We start from the raw sequence: 24784 nt of genomic DNA, 5'->3' as shown, positions 1-24784 counted from the left end.
CACATTGTGCAACATAAATCTTTTAAAATATACCAATGTCGCATTCAGCAGGTTCCTTTGTGCTCTTTGCATGGGTCGCATTTCTCGACGCGAGTTCAGCAATCTCCTATCCATGTATTATAGCTTATTGCTGAAGATGCCCAGTTGGCAAAGCAATCCAATACCCGATACCCAATACCCAATAGCCGATTATTTGATATCTCCTGACTCAACGATAGATGTATGACCGAGAATACATTGTCACTAGAAGCTTCTAACGCCCTTCGCAAGAGGCTGCAAGACAAAGCATTCGCAAACATTCCCGGGGCTGCTGGCTCTCCCGTCTACTGCTCCTCTCCGAACCAAACAGACAGTTGGAAAAAGGTATCTCTAAACGACTTACTGTGGTGCTGTGTCCAAGCCATGAAGTATACCTTACTCAGCGATATCCGGAATTATCCAAACGAACCGAAAAGATTGACCAACAGTAAGGGATCTGCTAGGTCATGAGAGTGTTCCCAAAGGCATCAGCAACTTGAAGATATATCTTCCGAGATGATTGATCTTGCATCTAAGTCTTTTATTCTACTCTAATTCTGTCCAACATTAGGTTTAATATCAACGACAGGCGAGATTGGCCTTCCTGTTCGAAATAGAGCACGCACATTCTCAAAGCTTTCCCGGCCTGCTCTTCTAACAGCCACGTCAGTCAAACCTGCAAGATGTGGCTGAATTATAACCTTGTCACTGGTCTTGAAATACGGGTTAAATTCCGGCTCTTCGCTGAAAACGTCAAGTCCTGCTCTGGTTATCTTCCCGCTTTCAAGAGCCTCTATCAGACTCTTTTCATCCACAATCGGTCCGCGAGCCGTATTGACTAGATAAGCACCGTCTTTCATCACCGCAAATTCCTTTGGTCCTATTAAACCTCTGGTCTGTTCCGTCAGTGGACAACAAATTGAGACTGCATCAGAGGCTGCAAGCATCTCATGTAATGAGGCGTAATATGTCACCCCATACTCAGACTCAATGTCCGCAGGCAGTTGAGTTCTATTATGATATATGACCTTGAGATTAAATACAGCCGCCTTTTTGGCCAGATACTAGAGGGAAAGAAACCTATTGTCAATATACAAATACTATAGTCATAGATCGATGATTATGTGAAATTGCTTACTTTTCCAATTGTTCCAAGCCCTACGATGCCCAAGGTACATCCCGATGGATCATGAGTTGGATTCAAGTTGTTTCTCCAGGTCCCTGCTCTCGCGCTCCGTTCTGCATTCGTTGTATTTCTAAAAACTGCCAGCAATAAGAACAGGGCCATGTCTGCCGTGGGCTCTGCAACGGCATCGAGGGTATTTGTGAGCCACACTCCCTGCTCTGCGATCCATTCTACGGTAAACATGTTGTAGCCCGAGGTAAGGCTTGCTATTATTTTGCAGCCCGGTACCAGCGGTGAGAGAATCTCTTCGTCAAACGGATAATACGGTATGCTATTTGGCCCGATGATAAATGCGTCTACCGGACCATGTTCTTTGATGTCATCCTCCAGTCGGCTTTTTAATTCACTTCGTGGACAGGTCTCTAGTACCGATAAATCAAATTCCCGTTGGAACTCTGCGATGAAATCTTCGCCCAGGTGTTTGATAGTACCTAGGCTCAGAACTCTGGGCTTTTTTGGTAAACCTGTGGGTATGGAATTCATTGTCAACTTGCTTTGAGGCGGTATCCTTTCGACAAATATAAAATAATGAAAAATTCAATATAGTGTCCATAAAGTGCAATCTAGAGATATAATTCTACGACCCAAGCACGGCTACTCCCAACTACGCCCTAACGGGTGGCGTTTGTAAGCATCCGAAATACGGAAGGATATAATTAAAGCCACCTTTCGGGCGAGTGAATTCTGGTCGTAAAGCCGGTCTAAATAAGAAAGCCATTGGATGTATTGGATAGGCTGTTAAACCGAGGGATATCTCTGTTCGGCCGTTGACCGAGAATCTACAGTACATGTACAGGACAAAACAACAAAAGAACCAAAAATTAATATACAGAAAAAGACTAACGGAAATGTTATGTTATTTACCAGGGTCTGGTTTCTCATCTCCAGAGGCTTTCAATTCTTTCAACCTGTCGTCGATCAATGCGATTTCCACGTCGACACCAAGTAGCTTTTCTTGCAGCATGGTTTTATACTGTTCATCAGACAGATTTCTGATTGGTATCCATCGAGAATCGGCCATCCGTTCGGCCCATGTTTTTGTCGACGCTGGTTCTGATTGGAGCCGTGCCTGGCGCTCCTCAAGTTGATTGTAAGAATACTGTCCCACAAGGCCCAACATGGAACAGATAACTAGGCCAGGAAGAAAACGTCGATCTGTTTGTTATTTTAGTTATGTTGCCGATACACGAATGTTTCAATCGTCGGGATGATATGCATGAGTTATAGCAATGACACTTGGGAAATACTCACTCATTGCCAAATTGATGGCCCCCCCTGACAGGCCGCTGGACGCAACACTTGAATAAATGCGTTCTTTCGGTGTTGCATTGTCTTCGAATTGAATTCTGAGGATATTGCTCCTCAACCCTGTATATTATCCTAGTTAACACAACGGATGGCCAATTTCAAGAGCAACACTTACACCAGAATGAGCTGCCGAATGCAAACCAGTAGACTCCAGTAGATATTGATTTTATTATCGGGTGATGTGCCCGAAGCACTCCAGATACGCCGCCATAGAGAAGACCGCAAGTGCCTGGACGGTACGCTAGGTCAACATCATTTCAACCAAGGTGATGAGTCTTGACATACCGCCTAGGGCACCAGCTTGCAGGACTGGCGACACAGGTATGGATGTGCGAGGCGTGCTCGGCCCACCTTCTGTACTCATCTTGTATGCATTGTCTTAACCAGGCAGTCTGCCTTTCTGCGCAGATGTAGATCCATCCATCCACTGGATCGTGATGACCCTTCCATGGTGCCCGGGCCCGGGCGCCTTCATGAACATCGGACTAACAATTATCCAGCATTCGTGAGTCCACGGTAGCCTGGCTCAATTTGGGGTTCACCATCAGGTCAAAATTCTTTTTCACGTTCCTTACTTGATTTTAGTGATACCATGCAAACTCTCGAACTGATCTGAGATAATAAGCAGACACCTAAGTGCCTTAAGACGCAGCTTTTCGCTCTCAACCCATCGATTGGTTAAGGTTTCATGGGGGTGACTGTGATTAGTAATCACGAAACTTAGGCTGTGATTGGACAATACAGTAGATGGTTCTTCTATATGCATTTCAGCACGCAGCAAGCAGCAAATCCAGGGAACGTTGACTTTATACTCAAAAACGTACGCATTGAAGCCTGACGGCTTTCAAATATTCTTTTGTCATACGCTAAATAAGCAATTTGAGGAAGCCTGATCACCAAAATGTTCGGGATTCGTGTGAATATTTACTCTGTCAATCCCTAAAGAAAGTAGCAATAAATTTATAAACATTTATACCCTCTTTCCTACATTCCATTTTATTGATGTTATACATTCCCACTTCGTCTTTGTCCCCTTCAATTGTTGAGACAAACCCGTTGAGAACGGAGGTGGAGATAAGGTTTTACCGGTTATGGGCCGAGCGCCGATCAGATAAGATAAGGCGGCATCTTTCTATCGAACCGATGGGGTCAACGTGTCGACGACGAGCAACACAGCGGCTTGACACTGGCCACTTCGATCTGTACTTCGTAGATATCCGGTGTAGATGGCTATATGCTATCTAGTTGTGTATTTACTCTGGTGTAGGACTGACAAGCTCTTCTTCGGGCTGGCATAAGGTTCCTTCCTTCCAGAGAAACACATTTGGACAGCAACCTGGATAAACAAGCGCAGAAAGGATTGTTTACATTGGAAGTTGTATTCAAGAGGGTTGTACGTCTCTAACATATCAATTACATTAAAACATGACGGCATTTACGGTCTTCTCACCCAAGCTTACACTCGCCTTTTGAACATATATCCTATTACTGACTCGAGAGTATACATATATCCGTATCAACGTTCTGATCCTATAGTCATATCGTCATTATCAGGTGATTGTCACTTGTTGAAACCAGACCCATAAGCGTGATACTGCATTCTACATAATGCCAGGTATCACCAGTTGCCATAGCATATACTAACTGTCTAATGAATACCTGTATCAGCAACACTATCCCCGCCATGAACCTGTTAAACATATTGATATCCTTTCCTCCTTATTGCCTGTCGTCTTTCTTGTCTTCTTTTCCTCACTCGTCGACCTCGCTGCCCTAGATGCCATGATTACCTAAGCAATATACCATTTAAGCCCTCTGATTGGCCAGTGACCCTCACGCACGCTGACTTTTTTTTCTTTCCTTCTTTTAGCGTCATCGCCAAAATTTATCATTTTAACTAAAAAAAGACACTCTTTCGCTCTCTTCTTTGACCTGCATAAGACATCACACACCACATACACAACCTCTCGAAAGATTAGCTACTTTTTGCTGGTGCCTAGGGACCCGTTTACCTATAGGCTTTTCTCTTAGGCTACTTACGCGCATCGCCTTTGCGCGTCCTGTCTTAATCGCAATCATGGGTTGGTTCACCTTTTTGCCCTGTTCCACACTCCACTAAAAACCGCTACCATGAATCAGGCTCAAGGAGGGCACATCCGAAGGGAAGTTGAGTCGCTAACCCTGGTATGTCTAGCTCCTGCAAAGTCGAAAGCCCAGAAGATGTCCATTGGGACTTTTCTGGCGGATGAGAGTGAGTTTGAGCCTCCCGGGGGGGTTTTGGAGAGGAGGGGGCGTTGGAGGGATGTGGGAAGCCTAGTTGCTAACGGTCATGATAACCAGCCTACGGCTCCTGGGCCGACGAGATGGAGGATAATCCTATTCCATGTAAGTGCTTACCATCCGTGTATGTGTTACGATCATCGCTGACTATTTCCCTTCGACACAGCCGGTGAGTTTATCTCGCTTCGAAATCCCGAGTGTACCATCTCCTAATATAATAACATATATGCATTTCAGTATCCTCCTACGCACCCAGATCTGGCTATGGCGGAGACCGTGAACGTAGCACGTTTGGAACGTCTGGCGGATATGCCCAAGAGCATCACGGTATGAAAACAACAGCGTCCTTTGACAATGGCATGCTCTGCTGACAGTCTTCCTTCTGACAAAAAAAAGACCGTGGCTACTCCGTGAGAGAAGAACTGCCTATGCCCACCCAGCCACCCTATACCGCTCACATTGGTAACCTTTCCTTCGACGCCACCCAGGCCGATATCCAGGAGCTCTTCGCTGAGTGTGAGGTTACCAGTGTCCGTATTGTGGAGGATAAACTTACTGGATCCCCAAAAGGCTTTGGCTATGTTGAATTTGCCTCAGTTGACGGCCTCAAGAAGGCACTAACATTCCAGGGTACCTCCCTTCAAGGGAGAAATATCCGAGTGAGCATTGCAGAACCTCGTATGTAACTCTTTACCGTTAATTTCCGATAAACAATCAACCCTGGTGACTAACCCTTTTTATAGCCAAAGACCGACATGATGGAAGAGACCTTAGCGACTGGACCCGAAAGGGCCCACTGCCTGACCTTCCAGGTCAGAGACGCGTATCAGATCGCCCAGGTTTCGGTGGCGCCCGCAATTTCGACCCTGCTTCTGATGCTGCAAATGAGCGCCCTGGCCGACGTGGCTATGAAGCGGCCAACGACGGTAGATCGCGTGATTTTTCCAACTGGGAGAGAAAGGGACCTCTTTCTCCTAGCCTGCAAAGCGCTCCCTCCAGGGAGGGTCGTCCCCACAGCAAAGATGGCCCTCAGTTCCGCAGAGCCTCCCCAGCATGGGGTGAAGGCCGCTCCCAAGACGGCTCTCGACCCCCCCGCCGAGAATTTACCGAGCGTCCTGCTCCTGAAAGAGCTCCAACTGCGCCCGAGCTTGATAACCAATGGAGAGCTAGGATGCGGCCGGATGCTCCTGCTCAACCGGAAACTCCTGTTGAGCCTGTAACTCCAACTGCCGCCGCCGCAGCTCCTGTCCCTGGAGCAAGACCGAGACTTAACTTGCAGAAGAGGACAATCCCTGAGTCGGAGGCTACTGCACCCTCCCCAGCTGTTGCCGAAGCCCAGTCCAGTATTTTTGGAGGCGCAAAGCCCATTGATACTGCTTCCCGTGAAAAGGAAGTAGCTGAGAAGCGAGAGCTGGCCTTACTACAGAAGAAAGAGGCTGACGAGAAGGCTAAGGCGGAACGCCTAGAGAAGCAAAAAGCTGAGAAGGCTGCAAAGGAGGAGGCCGAGAAAGCAGAAGCAAATGGAACCAAAGAAGATACAACAGAAGGAAAGCCTGTTGAAATTCTAAAACGTGAAGAAGGCGAGGAGAAAGCTGCCGATGAGAGTGAAAAAACAGCTGAAAAGGTAGCCGAAAAGGCAGCCGCTCCTACACAGAAGACTGAATCTGGTCAAGACAAGGGCCGCCCACCGCTACAAAGCCGGACAAGCAGCAGCTGGCGAAACGGTGGTGGACGTGGCCGTGGTGGACCACCTCACAGCCGTGGAGGATCTCGCAGCACCTCCCAGCGTGGCCCTCCTGCTCAAGGTACTCCATCGGAGACTGCATCTCCTGCATCTCCTGCTACTCCTGATGAAGACGGATGGAGCACCGTCAGCGCAAAGCAGAAGAACCCCCGTCGTGGAAACTATAACCGTGGCGGCCAGGCCTCTTAGGCATCAACAATTTGATACCCAATATCAGAAGAAGGTTACACCGGAGGACTTGCAGATGAGGTCACCGCAATATGCTGGACGTTCTCCAATCTATCTTTGGATGTCAAACAACTCACAGAGTCGCTTCTATACCCCTGTTATGCAGCTGCTCTTCCGCCATCCCCCTGCCTTCTCGCAATAACGATCAGATAAGCGATGTCTTTCAACGTTTCCGAAAATGACGATGCAGTTTTTTCCTTTACATTAACGGGCTTTATTTGACATCCCTTTCTTCATTCAATTCTCTCTTCCCTTTAACTAACCCTTTGAGTTTCGTCTTCTTGTCTCTTTTTTTTTTTTTTTTTTTTTTTTTTTTTTTTTGGCTATTGCGATATGAAGGAAGAGTAGGAATCGATCTACCCTACAGACCGTACCCGGTCTTCTTGCAGCATATCTTCCCAGCCTACTTTTATACCTTGTTTTTTCCACGGAAATTTGACACTTTTTCTTTTCATGTCATGTCATGTCACTCTACAAAAAACGCCAAACGATTTCTTGTCTCCTTGTTCTCTTCTACCTTTCTTTTCACCTGCATGACTTTTTACTGTTGAGTGATTTATCTAGCGTTTTGATTGAGACTGACTCGAAAAAGGCTGCTGGGTTTCCTTCATCATTGCTCTCCATGTACTCTGACGATGTACATGACGCTTTTTCTTCCGGAAGACCTGGTTGTTTTGATGATTTTTTATTTTTTGTGCAGCTTCGCTGGTGTCTCTTTTACACTGGTGTTTAGGGGATCAATACTACAGCATCGGCATCAAACGAGTCTCCTTTAGCTATGACATCTCCTTCGACTGCCATATTCCCGGCCGGATATAGCCGGTACTAGGGATCTTTTTTTCGGTTTCTCGGAAAGACGAATATGTTCCTGCTTTGAGGGTTTCCGTTATCCGGCTTCCATCCAGCATCTGCTCTCGCCTTTGGTAAGGTTGCCTGCCTCGCTTAAGCGAAAAATGATATTCGCCCTTCGTCTTCCGCTGGAATACCGCCCTTGTTGCACAATATCTCTTTGCCGTCGAGACCAGCTGCCGTTTCTCCCCTGGTCTAAGATTTGCGCATACATGTAACTAACGGTCTTTTCTTACGAGTCTGATCAGCTTTTGCTCCCCTTTATTATACAATTTCTTTCCCCCTTCTCTAAAGCTAGCTGTATTTCCTATTGGAATCCATTTTCTTCTTCCTTTTTCTTCCCTACCAATCTGCTACAGTGTGTTTCGTCTGGAGAAGGAAAAGCGTTTCCATAGTTTGTAAGCAGGATAGAGGAGTTTGGTGATAATTTACTTCCATAACTATTGTACAAGCTGCCGAGGGACATTTCTAGGCTCTGCTACTCGCAAAGCACCCGGATAATGTTTCTTCGGTGTTTGGTTCTATTGAAGTTTGATTGATAACAATCAAGGTACGTACCTTTGTAACTATCCACCAGCCCCCTGATTCGCCATGGGGAACGGACGAGGCAAAGTTGTTACGTCTTGCACGGCAAGCAAGCACTTCGTTTCACCTAGCGAACTCCAGGTCCAAGAACTGAAAAATCCTCTCTTTCAGGATTCTCTTTCATCTGAACAAATCCATTGTTCTTCAAGCTCAGAGTTAGCGGAAAGTGAAAGGAAAAAAGCCGGCGGTTAGTGGCTTCGGGTTTGTCGAAACTTTTGACCTGCATACTGTGGCTTTTTTAGCCTCCTCTCAGCCTTCGTTTCAAAAGGCCGAAAGGAAGTTCTGTGCCTGCTGATCCATCTTGCGGTCGACTTGTCAATCTTCCCCAGACGCATATCAAATACCTACAATACTTGCTTTGCTTTTGCTATACACAAGTTGCCCGCCTGCCGTTCTGCAGCCCTGCCGTTCCTGCAACCGAAGTGCCCCGACCCTTGCAGCTGCAGGACTGCTAGCATGAGGTAGTGGGCGGCTATGCGACTCCTCTACCATCGCCAACAGCACACGGATGACCCTGAAGATTCGCGACTTTGAGGACGGAAAAAGCATATGTCTACGGCAGCAGTCCCACCTACGCATATTAGGCCGCCGTACTCCCTGGACGCAGCCGCTGCAGGAGCCGGCGGCTTCAGTGATGCGCAGGGCCTGTCAAATACCGGTTGCCCGAGATGTGGGTTTGAGGGCGCATATATACAGCTGCAGGAGAGGAACATAGCCCAGCAGAGGCGGATAGAGGAGTTGGAGGCGCAGACCAGGCTGCTGACCGAGAAAGCTGCTCTCTCTGGTATGTTAACGGCTTCACACAGAGTATACAACGCTACGAGGAAGGCTGACCATCCAAATCTTCTACTTCTAGCCGAGAAACTAGCTGACTATGAGGATGGAATGAGCAGTCAGTCGCAAAGCTCACAGTCTAAACCCGTGAGCGCGCCGGAGCTCCGGAACCTGGATCAGCACCCGCCACAACAACAGCAGTCACATTCTCCTCTCCGGCAACAAACTAGACTGGCAACACTTGCTTCATACTTCCCCTATGGCAGACGAACAAGTAGCAACGCCAGCGCCACCCAGTCTCGTCAATCAGTGTCTTCAAGCCAACTACCACAGTCCCCTTCGTCTTCTTCTCCCCCATCTACAAGAGCTGGCAAGAACGGAGAACACTCAGCCATGAACCCACTTAACAACGGCCTGCCACAACCAACCAGTTTCCTGCAGGGCGCGCTGAACCGCGAACAGGCTCTTCGGAGGGAGGCAGAGTCGCGTCTCACGCAAGCAAATACGGAACTCGAAGAACTGAGCGCCGAGCTATTCATGCGAGCAAATGAGATGGTAGCAAACGAGCGGAGGGAGAGAGCAAAGCTCGAGGAGCGTGTCCAGGTGCTTGAAAAGCGGGACAAGGAGAAAAGGACGAGGCTTGAGCGGTTGGAGAAAGCAGTTGAGCGGGTTGAAAGAGTCAAGGGTTTGATAGGAAACCCATAACTCCGGCGCGTACATTATTTCCTTCTGCTCATACCCCTTACTTACCCCTGCGTTATACCCCACTATGGCGTTTGTGATGATTTGAACTGCTTTTTATATGATGGTTATGCGATATGTTAGTAGTCTCACCCCCTTCTCGCCCGAAACATCACTCGGGCTCAGGTGCTTTTTTGCTGCATTTTTATGGTTTAAGAGGGCTCAGGTGTCTGTGTTATTCTGGAGTTCTATCCCAGCTCTCGGCTAGCAATCAACTTATTAACATAATAATCCCACTGCCGCATACCGTATGATAGTAACCCCTTCGGTTGGCAAGAAAGATGCGGCTCTCCTCGCCGGCGTCTGTTGTTGTTATTTCTGTTTTTGGTGTCTTGGCGGTTCGTTCCTTCTGCATGATTACATCATACTTACCTAATGACATACATCATGTGACTGGAATTACTCAGCAAAGAAGATAGGGCTATTAGTCATCAACCCTAGGCCTTTTTCCTCTCCTCGCTTAGAAACACTTGCGCTAGTCCACAACGGGAAGTGCGACTCGTTGGAAAAGCGACTGCGGGCAAATCTTGAGATTTCTCTTCCTTTTTTTCGACGACGACAATAACGAAGAACAACCCCCCAACGAGTAGCTTCGGGACGCCGTAACATCAGCCAAGGTGCGTTTGTCCTCGATACTGGCGTCACAGACATTGATGCTGAGTCCTCTCTGCTGGGGTTTATTTGAGCTAACCTGTGTTCATGTTCATCAGATGGTCGCCGCAAAGAAGCATGTCCCGATTGTGAAGAAGCGTATGTCTATCTCGAACATCCCTCCCTCCAAATAACTTGGCCGTCGATTCGAATTATGTGCGCTTGGGAATATAACCGGTTGTCTCTGGGCCATTCGCGCTTGTGCTTCACGGGAAGCAATTGGATACGTCGTTATTGGATGGGGAAAATATAAAGACATGGTTGAAGATGATAAGCTGATTGAATTTGTTGTTGGGATATAGACAAGAAGCGCTTCAACAGACATCAGTCTGATACCTACATGCGTGTTGACCCTTCATGGCGCAAACCAAAGGGTATTGACAACCGTGTCCGCCGACGCTTCTCCGGCCAGGCTGCTATGCCAAAAGTACGTTTTACTCTTACCACGCGGCGCCTTTGAGAATGAATAACACCCGTTACACAATCAAGTTCCGCATTGGCAACGCAAATTGGAATTACAGGTTGAATGGAATATACTGATGCAAGGTCGACTTTAATAGATTGGCTATGGCTCCAACAAGAAGACCCGCCACATGATCCCCTCCGGGCACAAAGTCTTCCTCGTCCAGAATCCAAAGGACGTTGAACTACTTTTGATGCACAACCGCACATACGCTGCTGAGTACATTTCCCCCGGCTGCCTTTCGATTAAAGCAGAGGTTATAACCTCTCTATTTCTTCGATCATATCTAATTACTTTTTCGCCAATCAGGATCGGTCACGCTGTTTCTTCCGCCAAGCGAGTCGATATCATTGCTAAGGCCAAGGCTCTCGGTGTCAAGGTCACGAACGCTAAGGGCAGACTAACAACCGAATCGTAAACGCTTTCTCTCTTTGTTCGTTTGTTTGCTGGGCGGTTGGGGAGAACTGGGTGTTGTCATGATCACTTAATCTTCGTCCTTGTTCTACTCTAGGAAACGCGGTTTTCCTACCAGGGTTGGGTTAGATGAATTTATAAAAAAAATGAATAAATTACCCGATTCTCACTCAAATGGTCCTGCGGACAGTTGGTCATGTTCACACTGCAACCAGCTGCATCCCCATCAGCAATGACTTCCCAGAGGTGTGACTGGACTTCCCCATGAAGCAATGAAGCATACCTCGGATGTACAAGTTTCATGATATTACGATATAATTATCATAGCTGCTCACCACACAGTCAATGAGTACGTAAAAAATTTGCGTTCCATACTTGATGTAGTTTCGTGTCGTTAAAAACCGTGAGTATAATTATATGCAAGAATTTATATTCTATATACGAAGATCTATAGCATCAAACGTTTAGCCGCTAGACGCAACAGGTTCCGCTTTCATATTCTCTTCCTTTAACTTCGTCAAGTTGATTGTACCCAGCCCTTCTACCAAAGCCGTCTCATCATCTTCCATCATGCCTTTCCCAATAACAACAGCGCCATCTATGTCTTCGGTCCACTCCGGTGCCTCCGTTGGCCCCTCGGCACCTTCAGGCGGCATGGCCCATTCAGGCATTTGGCTCTTATATTTCCATTTACCGGCATTATCAGCATATGCTACTGCATGGAGAAATATACCCATCTCATGTACACCCGGATCAGAGTACAGTTCAGTGCCGCATATTTCACAGTTCTCTCCGTTCATCTTTTCACATTTCCTCCTAAGATAGTCATTTATCATAACATCGTGCTCGCGCGCAAGAAGTTCGTTGACAACATTTGGATCACCACCTAGGGTAACACGCTCTGGGGGCGGAGTCTGGAAGGTTTGGTAGCAGAGGGAATCTGCCGGCTCAGTTTTGCCCATGCGTGAAAGACGATCGATGATTTCAGCATCGTTTTCACCAGTACTTTCAGATTTGCCTAAGTTGGTACCAAAGACGCGGCGGTTTGAATATATTGGGTCGTTTGTAATTGGGTGACCGAGAAATTGAAGATGAACTCGAATTTGATGGGTTCGTCCTGTGAGCGGGAGACAGTGAACAATACTGTATCCTTCGTCAACATCAGCAGGCAACGGGGGTGGTGTGGATGCTCTGGAGTCAGGTCCCTGTGTGCCAGTGGCCTCCCCATTCTTATCCTCCTTTTCTACGGGGGGATAGTATGCAATCCGGCGGAATTTCGTTTGCGCATCCTTTCCTGTAGCTCTAACTCGATTTAAACCAAGGATAGGGCTGACTTTCAGCATCGGCTGGTCGCAAAGAACGACCCCGTCTGGGAAATAGCCCTTTACACGCGCGATGTATTCCTTTCGAAGAGTTCGTGATCGTAACGATTGCGCCATTTGTTCCGCAGCCTTGGGGTGCTTTCCAAGAAACATGATGCCAGATGTAAGTCTATCGAGCCTATTGCATGGATATGGAATCCAGCCAAGCCCACGCTCCGATCTCATTATCTCGATTATTGAATTGTAGTTGTATCTCCCAGCAGGATGCACTGGTATACCGGCAGGCTTGTCGATAACAATAATATCTTCGTCCTCGTGAATAATCTTGATCGGACGACTAGTCACGGGGGGTTCGTGCCTATGTAATGTATGCGAGATGACCTGACCGTTGTTTATTATGCTGTCGGCCGTAGCAACTTTGCCGTCAATAGTAATTCGTCCACCATCGATGGCAGCTTTCTGTAAGTAATAAGGATCAGTTTCGGCTTGAACTAGGAAAACGGTATAAGTAGGGAAAGACAAACATAGTATCCATTTGGCCTGTCTCTGAACTCCGTAGAATAGATATCCAACAGGTTCTTCCCCCTCCATCTCTCTTTGCAGTAGGTATTGTAGGTGTAGTAGTACGGGGCCACACGACGGAGCCCTTTTTCAATGTAATAGGGCCGTGGCCAAGGGTCGCATGGCGTAACACAAACTTCAGGAGGTTCTTTGAAAACCTCAGGCTCTGGCTTCGGTTCTTCATAGGTTGTGAGAGCCATGGTTGGAGGGGAGTTGAAGCCTCGCCGTGCCAGGTAGGCAAGGGCACGCGATGAGAGCGCCAGAAGTGAAGTTAAAGCAACAAAAAGCTAAAATACCAGAAATAGAGAAGGAACGCACAAAACGATCAGCCTCTTAGCTTTTAATTGAATACGCAATTCAATTTTGATATCTTTTTCGACATCTTCCAAAACTTTCATCCTCAAATCTTTATTTCGATCATGTGATATGAGTTTATATCGAAATAAGGTTTAGGTTACTATTAGTAATCCATCTTATCTGATAAGAAAAAGCCTCGGCTCAACCTTATCGTGACTTGCATTTTGATCCATTCTCGACATTAATCGAAAAGCGTTCAATAATTCATATTGAATTTATCATTTAAAGAAAATAAAACTATAAAAGCAATTTCAAAGAAGATCAGGCAATATGAAAAATGACCTTTCAAGCAAGAAAGGCAGAACGAGGAAGGATTACGCATACCACTTGGAGTACCGTACACGATGGTAGGCAAATCTCCTTGCATAATACTGAACACAACTAATTGGCAACAAAAGGTCCGATAACGACATGTACTCGCATCTCAACAACAGCATATATGCATTCCTCTTTGATTCTATTATAAATTCATATTTGATATCATACTGTGGCCTCAATCCATCCACATCCAACTCAACTTCGGGAAACTCGGCTACAGAACAAGCACAGATTGGCCTCGTGGTATCATCATATTGTGACTATTTCGCCTCTGTTGCTTTCCCAGATGTACTTGATCTAGGACTCCGTGTTATTAAGCTGGGTAAATCTAGTGTGATGTATGAGGTTGGAGTTTTTAAACGGGGTGAAGAAGCTGTGAAAGTTGTAGGTGGATTCACTCATGTGTTTGTTCAGAAAAACGACATGAAACCTACCTCGGCTGGTATGAATGCAGCAATTCGCAAGGGGCTGGAGAGGCTACTAGTTGAAGGAAAAAGTGAAAATGCAAAGTTGTAGGATGTATCAGTATAAAAAATCCCGGTTCCATTCTCTATTCTTCTAGCCAATCATGCAAATGATTCTTTGCCGGCAAAATCAATCAACGAACACTCCCACCAGGCTCTAAGATGAAGAGGAGAAAGGAAGAATGAAACCAATTATTCTTTTCTTATCCCAAACGCCTAAAATCCTGATCTCCGATAACAAGTCGTGTCTTTGTCTAGCATGTCATCAAGGTAAAGTCATGAGAGCCAAAATGGTAAGTAGTGGCTTAAACAAAAAAGGAAATAGCAAGCAGAGTACAGGCGGATAAAACAATGATGTCCACCTATCAATGATAGGATGATTCTCAGAACTATTGGGTAGCGCACTGAGCACCTCCCTCACCGTCATCATCATCTTCATCAACCCAGGAACCACCTCCCTGGTTATCATTTTCGCCCATGTTATCTAGGCTGGCCTTGGAGTCAAATTCTACCTCATCGACAGTATCAGCTTCAATGGCGGGTGCCTTGTTCACTGGAAGCAACTCTCGGAGTTGACTCAAGACTGCTGGGTTCGAGGCCCAGCCATCTTCAGGGAACTTGATCTCAACGATCATATAGAGATCACCTCGAGCATCGCCACGCTTGAATGGCATGCCCTCACCAGCAACTTTGAGAACTTGGCCTGGGCGGAGCACGTCGCCAGGTTTTTGGGGATGCTTAATTTCGATTCCTCTTCCATCAAGGTGTTTCAAAACAACACGGGAAAATCCGCAGAGCGCCTCGGCAAGGGTAACTTCTATAGTGGCACATAGGTCGGCACCATCACGCTTGAAAGTCTTATGCTCAGCCTGTTCCAAGTGAAAGACAATATCACCGGGTTCGACATCAGGCTGCTGGTCACCTTCCCCTTCGAGGACAATCTTCTCACCCTCCCTATATGCACTATTAGTTAAGGAAATCAAAGCAGAGTGTTCATTATATCAATACCTTGCACCCCGAGGTATGTAAATCTCGAGAATCTTCTTTTCTTCGGTGACCTTCGTTCCTTTACATTTCTTGCACTTGTCCTTTGGCAGGAAGAAAGAACCAACACCATCGCAAGTGGCACATTTCATCATAGACTGAGTGACCAGACCTGGTCCAATCTGTACCAAAGTCTCCTTTTGTCCTGTTCAATATAATTAGTGACATATATTTCAAGTAGACACAACCAAAATAATGCCCTACCTTGGCCTCCGCAAGTGGAACACTTCTTTGGAGTAGCTTTTTCTTTACCACCTTTCCCTTTACACAAAGTGCAAATGACGTTTTTTGTACTGGCAAATTTCACCGTCCTGCCCTTGTAAAGATCTTCTAAACTCACGGTATATTGCTGTTCCTCATTGGGTCCCTTCCGGCGTCTTCCTGGTCCAGCAAAGCCAGGCATGCCTGCACCTCCCATATTCATGCCAAACATGGAGGCCAGTATATCATCGAGGTCAGGTCCTCCACCCATGCCACCTGGTCTACCAGACCCATCGAACGCCGACATTCCCTGAGTGTCGTAGATCTGTCTCTTCTCTTCATCATAAAGAATCTCGTATGCCTGGCTGACGGCCTTGAATTTTATTTCCGACTCCTTTCGTTCATCTTCCTGGACTTTGTCTGGGTGATACTGGAGAGCTAGCTATTTGAAAGTTTCGCCCTGGTCAGCAAATGGTCCATAAAAAGCGTCACAGTATCTCGTAACAGCCATCTCATACCTTTCTATAAGCTTTTCGAATCTCTTCCTTCGATGCGGATCTGTCAAGGTTCAAAACCTCTGTTTTACCGATATCAGTATCATCCCATTATCACCTTCAGTCAATGGCTTTCCCGGAAAGATAAATATACCATATAGATCAACCTCTGCTGCGGCGGAACTCACTAATTGTTCAGGTTAGTATCGCTGTCTGATTCACTTGGAAGATTCCTTCAGATAATTCCCTTGACAATTGCCTGTTGGTACTTACTCTCTGCTCAACCGCCTCCGGGTCTCACAACTTTAGGACGAGACGATAAATGTCTGCGCCGATTCAACGAGCAAAGAACAGTTATTGAACGGTCCGTTCCAGCAGCCACAGCCTCCAGCGACGATATTATCTTAGTTTCTTCAAGATCGCAAGAAGTATGAAAATTTGTAATTCTGGTTGTTTGATTTGGTAGTTAGAGGAAAAGTTCTTTAGATTTTTTTTATTTTATTTTTAGCGGCGGGAGGAAACGCCGTTAAAGTAATTTTCTTACTTTGACAGCAACCGGAGTGAAGCAAGAAGGAAAAGAGCATCATTCAGTTACAGCATCCTGTCTTTGGATGCTGAATGCAAAAAGTGAATCTGTCTTCTGGCCCTTCACTTGCTGGGCTTGATGATGAATAGCTAAACTGCCCGTCCACCATGAAAGCGCTTATGCTGCCCCGTCGCGCGCTCCTCGCCAGAGCTCCCTGGGTCTGCCGGAGCTGCCAGTCGCATTTCTCGACCACAGCCAGTCTGTCGCATAAAAGAGCTAAGAATACTCTACCTGATACACCGGCTCGAACTCGATTTGCACCTTCACCGACAGGATATCTTCACCTTGGATCGCTCAGAACGGCGTTATTCAACTACCTGCTCGCAAAACGCACCGGAGGCCAGTTTCTTCTTCGCATTGAAGATACGGACCAGGTATGGTGATATTGGTTCTGGGGAGCCTAGCTGTAGGGGAATTGCAGTAACTGCAGAAATATTCACTGACGGTCGAAGAAAAGGACAATTCCTGGAGCCGAGCAACGGCTTTACGATGATCTACGATGGGCTGGCATATACTGGGACGAAGGTACGACCGGGCCTCAATATGAAACACAAACATGGGAGAGAGAACGCTGTTCTGATATTAGATGGCTCTAGGTCCAGTAGTTGGTGGCCCCTACGGGCCGTATAGACAGGTAAACTGGCCCAGTTGATACTACACCACTGTACGCGAAGCTCATGGAAAACCCTTAGTCCGAGCGAACTGAGCTCTATAAAACCCAAACGCAGCGACTTATCTCCGGTGGCCATGCATACAGATGTTTTTGCACGCCAGAATACCTCGATAGCGTGGCTCGACACCGTAACGAGATGGGACTGACACCAGGATATGACCGAACCTGCGCGGGAATATCTAAAGAGGAGTCTGACGAGCGAGCAGCTAATGGAGAGCTTCATGTTGTTCGTCTACGGGTTGATGACCAGTATCCTATGTTCAACGATCTTGTGTATGGAAAGACCGGCCAGAATCGTCCGGTTGGACAACGAGGGGGACACGAGGGTGTATATCCAGACCCAATCCTTATAAAGTCCGACGGTCACCCAACCTACCATCTTGCCAATGTTGTGGATGATCACTTCATGGAGATAACCCATGTTATCCGTGGCACCGAATGGATGTCCTCAACACCCATGCATATGGCTCTGTATAATGCCTTTCAATGGAAACCGCCACAGTTTGGCCATGTCCCCCTATTGGTTGATATGAACGGCCAAAAGCTCAGCAAGCGGAACGCCGATATCGATATATCCTTTTTCAAAGATCAGCAGGGTATCTTCCCGGAGACCCTTTCCAACTTTGCAGCCCTACTTGGGTGGTCTCATACCCGCAAATCAGACGTGTTCAGCCTAAAGGAGCTAGAAGAGAACGTATGTATCCTCTATTTTGTTCCTGAAGATAGTACTATACTAATATCATGGCTAGTTTAACTTAAAACTTACCAAAGGAAACACTGTTGTTGCATTTGAAAAGCTCTGGTTCCTGCAGAAAGCACATGCTAAACGGTATGCTGCTGAAGGAGGACCGCAGTTCGAAGCTGTAACCCAGCAGGTTGTCAATGCGGTTCTGAAGAGATTTACCCCTGAAAATCTGTACGTTGGCATTGAAAACGCAAAACAATGGAGTCGGGTTACTAACATATCATTAGATCGCCTCTTCTCAAAGGTAGACCCCTCGATAAATATGTAGCATCTCTCCTGCTAGAAGGTGCTCGATCGTATACCACCGCTGAAGAATTCGTAACGCAAAACGAAACATTCTTCACGCAGGCAATAAATCGGCCCGCATATACCTCTGCTGCTGCTGCTAAAAATCCGTCATCTGAACCAGCGATCCCAATATCCACCCTCCATACGGCTGCTGCTGTTCTAACTATGATCCCCGAGGAGCACTGGACAGCCGAAATTCATCGTTCAAATATTGCTTCTTATATATTTTCCGATACTTCAGTCTCCACCCCTGATGGGGATGCTTCCATTGAAAAGACGGAACAGGGGGCTAGAAAAGAGCTTTTCCATTACCTTCGTTGGGCTCTTTCTGGAGGCGCTCCTGGAATTGGCATCCCTAATACTATGGAGATATTAGGACGAGACGAAACTGTTCGCCGATTGCAAGACGCTAAAGAGGCCACTAAACCTCTGCTTCCTCAGAAACAAATGCCAAATAAAAAAAGGCCTGCGCCAACTGAGGGAGAATTGCAATCTAAAGCCTGGATGGGATCACTTGCTGGCCTGTCCAAATAGGGATTCATCTCATATTAACACTATGTACTTTTAATTTGTTTGTTCGGTGTACTATAACTTCTGTACTTGCATAGATAGCCACGCTTATAACCCAGACCTAACTTCCTGCTTCACCAAGGATTACCGCAGACATAGAGAACTCGAATTAAAGGATAAATGGACGATTTAACCGACTAATAAGTACACAGAATAAATGCAGACTGAAACAGCAAAAATCAAACCAGACATACAAAAATGAGAAATGGAGGGAATCATGCATATGTCCCTTGGCTGAATAGCCTCGTGTTCTCTGCTGGCCAAGGCAAGAATTGAATGAATTCACTGCCAGACATCAATAATAGGAAACTGGAACATATTGCCTGCCAGCAGGTGGTCGGGTATGGGATGAGCGATGTCAATGAAATGATGGTACCCCAGGAGTGGAGGCACAAGGAAAGTAGAGAGACCTTTCCAGAATATAACCTGTGAGGCCAGCCAACCGATGGAACAATGAAATGAAAAAGAAAAAGCACAAATTACAACAAATCATTTGCAAAAAGACAACAACAGCCAGAAAAGCCGAAGGAGAGCGAGTGGAAGAAAAAGAGAAAGAAAAGGACGAGGAATGAGGTTCGTTTATATGGCGTGAACACATATAGCAATCGATTGTCCGTGCCAGCTGTGGCCTGCTGGTTCAGGAAGCGAGGTGATCCAGGAATCAGAGATATCTGCTGGTATAAAATCCTGGCTTCTCTCGGTAGCCTTCGTTATCTCATGGTTTCATCCCAATGACGCCAGGCACCTACTCCAACGCTCCAAGTGAACTCCAAGAAACTCTCATCCAATGCGTCAGTTAATACTGTTCCAAGTCATCAGTCCATCCATCACTGCCGTCAACTCGGTGTGGGTAGTGATTTTCTGTCTCATCTGAGCTCACGCCCCGGATGCCCCTTATTTTCTTTGTACCTCCTAGATCACCAGGTGTTCCCATGCGTTTGCCATGGGTGGCTCGTAGTTTGGCATAATAGACCTCAGTTGCATCTGCTTCGGGTTCAGATGCATCGTCATACGTTTCCCAGTTCTCTGATCCTGACGTTACCGTTTGTATGGTTGAATTTGAAATCTGTCTGTTGGAGGGATTTTGTGGCCGATACTGCTTGTCACTTGACTGGCTAACGAATGATGATTGCTGAGATTGGTAGTGCCCACTGTCTTGGACGTTGGAGGAGTGTAGTGACTGAACTGAGCAGTTTACGCTCGGGGCTTGCAACGGGACTGAAGGTTGTGTGCGTGAACGCTGGTGATGTTTCCTCTCATGCGAGTCCTCATCCGGGCTAAGAGATGTTACATTACCGCTGGAGCTACCCGAAATCAAGCTTGGGCAGCGCTCTGGGTCGGTCTTATAAGAAGAGAAAGATGTTTGTGGTCTTGGTGGTTGGAATAGATCTCTCATCTTTGGTGGCGGTGCTCTAGGGGGTCCCATATTGCCCCTGACTGTGCTTGATGAGTAGGTATGAGTTGGCTGCTCTCGCCTTTCTGGAGAGTTGTTCCCATGAGGTAGGTTACCTAGTGGAACACGAGCAGGTATCTTCGAAGGTGACTTTGAAAAGGTTCCAGCGGCTGCAGAGTAAGGCCTGGGTATGTTTCTCACGGAACCATGGCTGCTTGGTGTCTTCGCCCGTGATGGAGGGGCGATAGTTGGTTTTGGCGGAGCTCCTCCACGTATTGATGGAGGTCCTCGAACAGAGTTTGCCCTAGAAGCAGTGGAGAAAGATGAAGGAGTTTTAGACCGTGGAGGGAGTTTCGATGGTGGAGGTGCAGGTGTAACTTCATCCAGATATCGTTCACCATGTACCAGGAATGGTCTGCCGTATTCATCTTCCCACTGCTGTAGAGTCTTCCTGAGCTCTAGCTCAACCTTTGGCAGCTCCTTTGCAATTCTCTTCCGCATTTTCTCTTCCCTAAGAAGCCGTGTAGGATCACGTCTCTCTCCTTTGTTACCACGGGCCATCAACCTAGAAGCATCTTGGCTAGAAGCATTAAGAGAATCACGGTCTTCAATCAGTGATTTGTGCTTATCAATAAGTTGAAGAATCGGTGCCCTTTCCTCCAAAAGAGCCTCAAGACGTGCGATTTCTCCTTCGTGGGCGGATAGTAGAGCGTCGCTGTAAACGTCCGAAAACGCTGGAGTGAAGTCCAGCATTTCCTCTTCCGAGTAGTATAAGCTGTCCCATAGTTCCTGCAACCGACACCGAGCATCTTCCACAAAGAGGTGTAAATTTTGTCTTTTGAGCTCGTTAAGCCTGGAGAGCTCTTCCTCGAACTCGTTTATAGCTCTCAGTCCACACCCACGATTGGAAGCAAGGAATCCTTTTCTTTCTGACTCCTCGACCCCTAGTTTGTCCCAAAGGGCCTCTACCGCCGCTTTGAGCTCCTTCAATTTGCGTTCTCTAGCATTCTTCTCGTCCAAAAGTTTCTCGCGCCGTGAACGAAGGTTGGCAATATCTGATTGGTGAAGGCCTAATTGTTCTGGAGAGTCTCGGTAATGTTTGACGATCAGGGGCTCCGTTTGGGCTTGGGGTGTACCGAGTTCGGCCCATAGATTCACTATTTCTTGCCCCAGGCTGCTCATTGTTGCAACACGGCGGTTGTACTCCTCGTATACTCTGGTAAATTCGGCATCAAGTGCTTTAACATAGGTAGGGGAAAGGTCAAATGATGGAGGAGCCACAGCACCAGGCTCAATGGGTGGAAGTTCCAGAGAAACGAAGGATGACTCGAGATGCGATGAGTAGGATACTAGGGCTTCCACGAGCTCTATACATCCTTGTTAGAAAAGTGTTCCGACTTGAGTTGGGTGGTGAAGACAAAAGTCAACATACTCTTTACCTGCTCGAATCTCTCGCGGTGCAGCTTACTGACCGAATTGTGCTTTTCCTTGAGAGCTTCAAGACACCTGTTCAAGGGATATGTAATTTCAATATCCTCATATTCCCGGCTACCTCTCCCAACCCCGTCGAGTGAGGCTTCCATCTGTTTAATAGTAGTCTTAAGATGGTGGGCTTCTTGCATCATCTCATTTTTCTCTCTGTTCAAATGTTCAAATTTAGAACTTGTCAAATAAAAATATGGGCGTATTACTTGGAAGTTGGTGTATCTTACTCGTCGACACGCTGTAAATGCCCGTGTAACGTCTCTGAGAGAGCCGAAAATAACTGCGCGTTCGTGTCAGTAATGATCACTCGCGCAAGCCGTTAGAATGAAATCAGAGCACTTACTTCTGACTCCCGTGACTCCCGTTCATGGTGAGGAACACCAATATCATCGAATAGGCCATGGAGCTGCTCAACGATGGAGTTGACCTGGCTGGTCAAGTAGCTTGTATCCACGGCCATGCCCGGCTCGGCTGGTGAGTAGATGGCACCGAGCACCAGATCAGTGCTTTCACTGCTATGCAGAGGAGAAATGGAAAATAATTCTAAGCGAAAACGTCGAGTCGCTGTCTAGTGCGGTGTGTCGCGACCGAGGGGGATGTGGGATGTCGCGCTGGGGGGAGAAACGAGTGAGGGTGAGATAAACAAGGGCGCAGAAGGCAGTCAATCACAGTCCATATCATGCAAGGCGCATGTTCATGATGAGAGGGCAGCGAAGCAGTCGAAGCGATGAGTGAAGCGGTGCCCGCGGTGTCTTGTCGATTGTTGTCTGGGAAAATGTTGGATATGCGGACGATGATCTGGTTTAAAAGAAGTCGTTCGTTGCTTTCGGCTTTGCGATTTGTTGACTCGCCGGAAGTTTCCACGGCAACCGCTGACTCAGCATGTAAGTCATACATCACGTGGTACGACTTTATTTTTACTTCACAAAAAAGAAAAGCGGACGGCGAGGATGACAAGGAACGACAAGGCGGAGGCAAAGACGACAGGAGAATGGCAGCGGGCGACGTCTGGGAGCCGGGTGGGAGCATATATAGAGTACCCTGGGCGACAGTTGGGTCTGCATGGCCGAGAAGATGGATCATAACCTGCAAAAAGGATGGCCGGGAGAAGTCGAGATGATTATACCCCTGTATCAATATCATCTTGAGTTCTACTACCACACAGGAGACCTCTTTAACTTCTTTTCATGAGCTACGATATCCAATACCACGGATGACCTATATACCGCTGTCGAGTTTTTCAGGAGCCAAACCTAGTCTTATACCTCTTGATACCCGTCAAGCAATTTCATTCAATATATAGACTATATTGTAACATCATGACCCTATATAAAACTAATCAGCGCATACAGTGCTATGGCAGAAGCCTCCTAGCATGATAGAAAGAGCCATGCTCTTTCCAAGCTAAGGCTCAAATATCCTCTATGCCATAACTGCTGCTAAAGCCATTCATTATGTTGTCAGTCTGTCCTGTCTAGATTCCACGTGACAAACACAGTCCCTGAACGCACAATAGAATAAAGGCAATGCTTACCTTAAGGAGGAAAAGGGGGTTTATCTTGTTATTCTCCTCTTTACTGCCCTCTCTTACTAGGTATCTCTCTCTCCCGTCTAACCACCTACTGCGCAAGACAAGGCAAGTGAACGCGTCAAGATGTGCTTCTTTGGGAACGATGATGATGATATGCCTCCAGCACGCTACATTGACCCCCCTGAAGGCTCCAAGTTCATTACCTCTGGGGGGTCCGGACTGATCTACTCCTCTCCTGCTATTCGCGGTGAGATCTACAAGATCTGCTCTCATGACCCTGATTCCAAGGAAAACATCGAACGTGAAAAGCTCATCTTCCAGAACATGATGAGTGTTGGCCAACACCCCCATGTGGTCAAATGCTTCAAGGTCATCGAGAACGGAGTCATTCTTGAGCGTGCCGAGCATGGTGACCTGCGTGAATACTATCAAGCCGGAGGCGTGGCCACCATCTACGAGCGTATCAAATGGTGCAAGCAGCTCGCCAGCGCCGTTGACTACATTCACGGCCTCCATATTCGCCATGCCGATCTCTGTGGGAAAAACATCTTACTCGACGCCGACCGCACAATCAAACTCTGCGACTTTGCCGGCTCTGGTTTCTGCGGTAACCTCCCTACTGTCTCTGCTGAGATTGGATACGCCCACCCGAACCGTGATCAAAACCGCCGTGCTACCGTGAAAGCTGAAATCCATGCTCTGGGCTCAACCATGTATGAGATTATAACTACCAGACGTCCATTTTCTTCCGATAATGAGCCCGGCGTGGTGGCTCACTGGCTCAACAATGGAGTCTACCCTTCTGTTTACCATCTTCCCCTTGGAGATGTTATTATGGGGTGCTGGAAGGGCAGGTATCCTTGTGCTCTTCAGGTCCAGCGTGCGATCGAGCTTGCAATTTCCGAAGGTTTGTCCATCCCTATCCATGTTTTCCGAGTTACCAGTCCTCTAATGTTGAATGTATTAGCTGGCATGGATGCACTCTTGAACTAAAACCGGGATTTTCCAGCCCTGGAGGATAACATGGGGAATCAAAAAGGAGTTTGGTTGGCATTACAAACATATGGACATTTCGGGAAAGGAAAGGAAGCTGGTAAAGGTTACTATGGCTAGGGGAACTTAATAGGGAAGGAAATTCCTGTAAGATACTATCGAATGCCGCATTAACCTGGCTAGCCAAGTCTGATATGGGGCCTAGCATACTTAGGAATGTGAGAACCAGGAAAGCTTGTTTCACGCTCAGTCTCTCGAACCCTGTGATTCACAGCATGCCATCAAAGCCTATACATAGTAACTGAATTAGGCTCAAATAAAGCATTCTACCTAGGCAGCTCCAGCAATTATTCGATTCTATTCCTTACCATTAAAACATCGCTTTTAAACTCATACCGTTACATCGAATAATGGTCTGCATGCTAGGAGAGTTTAAATTATGCTTGTTACCAAAGAGTTAGTTTTTAACATAGCTGAATGGGGCCTAAGGAGGACCGAGGCCCTTGTGCTCTATATTT

At 46.9% G+C, this 24784-nt stretch overlaps 12 protein-coding genes across 12 annotated transcripts; 6 read left to right on the top strand and 6 right to left on the bottom strand.

The window, feature by feature from the left end:
• Positions 1 to 569: 569 nt before the first annotated feature.
• ARB_03227 (uncharacterized protein) lies at positions 570 to 1687 on the bottom strand (the record flags this gene model as incomplete). Its single annotated transcript, XM_003010480.1, has 2 exons — positions 570 to 1082; positions 1157 to 1687. The coding sequence occupies 2 exons, from the start codon at positions 1685 to 1687 to the stop codon at positions 570 to 572; spliced, it is 1044 nt and encodes a 347-aa protein (XP_003010526.1).
• A 373-nt stretch (positions 1688 to 2060) lies between these two features.
• On the bottom strand, positions 2061 to 2324 carry ARB_03226 (uncharacterized protein; the record flags this gene model as incomplete). The annotated part of the gene is made up of 1 exon (XM_003010479.1): positions 2061 to 2324. One exon carries the CDS (start codon positions 2322 to 2324, stop codon positions 2061 to 2063), a length of 264 nt encoding a protein of 87 aa, XP_003010525.1.
• A 2896-nt stretch (positions 2325 to 5220) lies between these two features.
• Positions 5221 to 6725, top strand: ARB_03225 (uncharacterized protein; the record flags this gene model as incomplete). The annotated part of the gene is made up of 2 exons (XM_003010478.1): positions 5221 to 5470; positions 5536 to 6725. The coding sequence occupies 2 exons, from the start codon at positions 5221 to 5223 to the stop codon at positions 6723 to 6725; spliced, it is 1440 nt and encodes a 479-aa protein (XP_003010524.1).
• Positions 6726 to 8747: 2022 nt separating this feature from the next.
• On the top strand, positions 8748 to 9677 carry ARB_03224 (uncharacterized protein; the record flags this gene model as incomplete). Its single annotated transcript, XM_003010477.1, has 1 exon — positions 8748 to 9677. One exon carries the CDS (start codon positions 8748 to 8750, stop codon positions 9675 to 9677), a length of 930 nt encoding a protein of 309 aa, XP_003010523.1.
• A 1027-nt stretch (positions 9678 to 10704) lies between these two features.
• On the top strand, positions 10705 to 11245 carry ARB_03223 (uncharacterized protein; the record flags this gene model as incomplete). The annotated part of the gene is made up of 2 exons (XM_003010476.1): positions 10705 to 10791; positions 10925 to 11245. The coding sequence occupies 2 exons, from the start codon at positions 10705 to 10707 to the stop codon at positions 11243 to 11245; spliced, it is 408 nt and encodes a 135-aa protein (XP_003010522.1).
• A 460-nt stretch (positions 11246 to 11705) lies between these two features.
• ARB_03222 (uncharacterized protein) lies at positions 11706 to 13154 on the bottom strand (the record flags this gene model as incomplete). Its single annotated transcript, XM_003010475.1, has 1 exon — positions 11706 to 13154. The coding sequence occupies one exon, from the start codon at positions 13152 to 13154 to the stop codon at positions 11706 to 11708; it is 1449 nt and encodes a 482-aa protein (XP_003010521.1).
• Positions 13155 to 13892: 738 nt separating this feature from the next.
• Positions 13893 to 14315, top strand: ARB_03221 (uncharacterized protein; the record flags this gene model as incomplete). Its single annotated transcript, XM_003010474.1, has 1 exon — positions 13893 to 14315. One exon carries the CDS (start codon positions 13893 to 13895, stop codon positions 14313 to 14315), a length of 423 nt encoding a protein of 140 aa, XP_003010520.1.
• A 337-nt stretch (positions 14316 to 14652) lies between these two features.
• Positions 14653 to 16109, bottom strand: ARB_03220 (uncharacterized protein; the record flags this gene model as incomplete). The annotated part of the gene is made up of 4 exons (XM_003010473.1): positions 14653 to 15217; positions 15272 to 15452; positions 15512 to 15950; positions 16095 to 16109. The coding sequence occupies 4 exons, from the start codon at positions 16107 to 16109 to the stop codon at positions 14653 to 14655; spliced, it is 1200 nt and encodes a 399-aa protein (XP_003010519.1).
• Positions 16110 to 17397: 1288 nt separating this feature from the next.
• ARB_03219 (uncharacterized protein) lies at positions 17398 to 18828 on the top strand (the record flags this gene model as incomplete). The annotated part of the gene is made up of 3 exons (XM_003010472.1): positions 17398 to 17955; positions 18011 to 18177; positions 18234 to 18828. 3 exons carry the CDS (start codon positions 17398 to 17400, stop codon positions 18826 to 18828), a joined length of 1320 nt encoding a protein of 439 aa, XP_003010518.1.
• Positions 18829 to 19660: 832 nt separating this feature from the next.
• On the bottom strand, positions 19661 to 21882 carry ARB_03218 (uncharacterized protein; the record flags this gene model as incomplete). The annotated part of the gene is made up of 2 exons (XM_003010471.1): positions 19661 to 21624; positions 21690 to 21882. The coding sequence occupies 2 exons, from the start codon at positions 21880 to 21882 to the stop codon at positions 19661 to 19663; spliced, it is 2157 nt and encodes a 718-aa protein (XP_003010517.1).
• A 179-nt stretch (positions 21883 to 22061) lies between these two features.
• ARB_03217 (uncharacterized protein) lies at positions 22062 to 22885 on the bottom strand (the record flags this gene model as incomplete). Its single annotated transcript, XM_003010470.1, has 2 exons — positions 22062 to 22310; positions 22412 to 22885. 2 exons carry the CDS (start codon positions 22883 to 22885, stop codon positions 22062 to 22064), a joined length of 723 nt encoding a protein of 240 aa, XP_003010516.1.
• Positions 22886 to 23396: 511 nt separating this feature from the next.
• Positions 23397 to 24266, top strand: ARB_03216 (uncharacterized protein; the record flags this gene model as incomplete). Its single annotated transcript, XM_003010469.1, has 1 exon — positions 23397 to 24266. One exon carries the CDS (start codon positions 23397 to 23399, stop codon positions 24264 to 24266), a length of 870 nt encoding a protein of 289 aa, XP_003010515.1.
• Positions 24267 to 24784: the final 518 nt, after the last annotated feature.

Source organism: Trichophyton benhamiae (assembly GCF_000151125.1).
Source record: "Trichophyton benhamiae CBS 112371 chromosome Unknown contix01456_5.r1.exp, whole genome shotgun sequence".
Classification (NCBI taxonomy): domain Eukaryota; kingdom Fungi; phylum Ascomycota; class Eurotiomycetes; order Onygenales; family Arthrodermataceae; genus Trichophyton; species Trichophyton benhamiae.
This window is presented reverse-complemented; position numbering and strand designations above follow the sequence as displayed.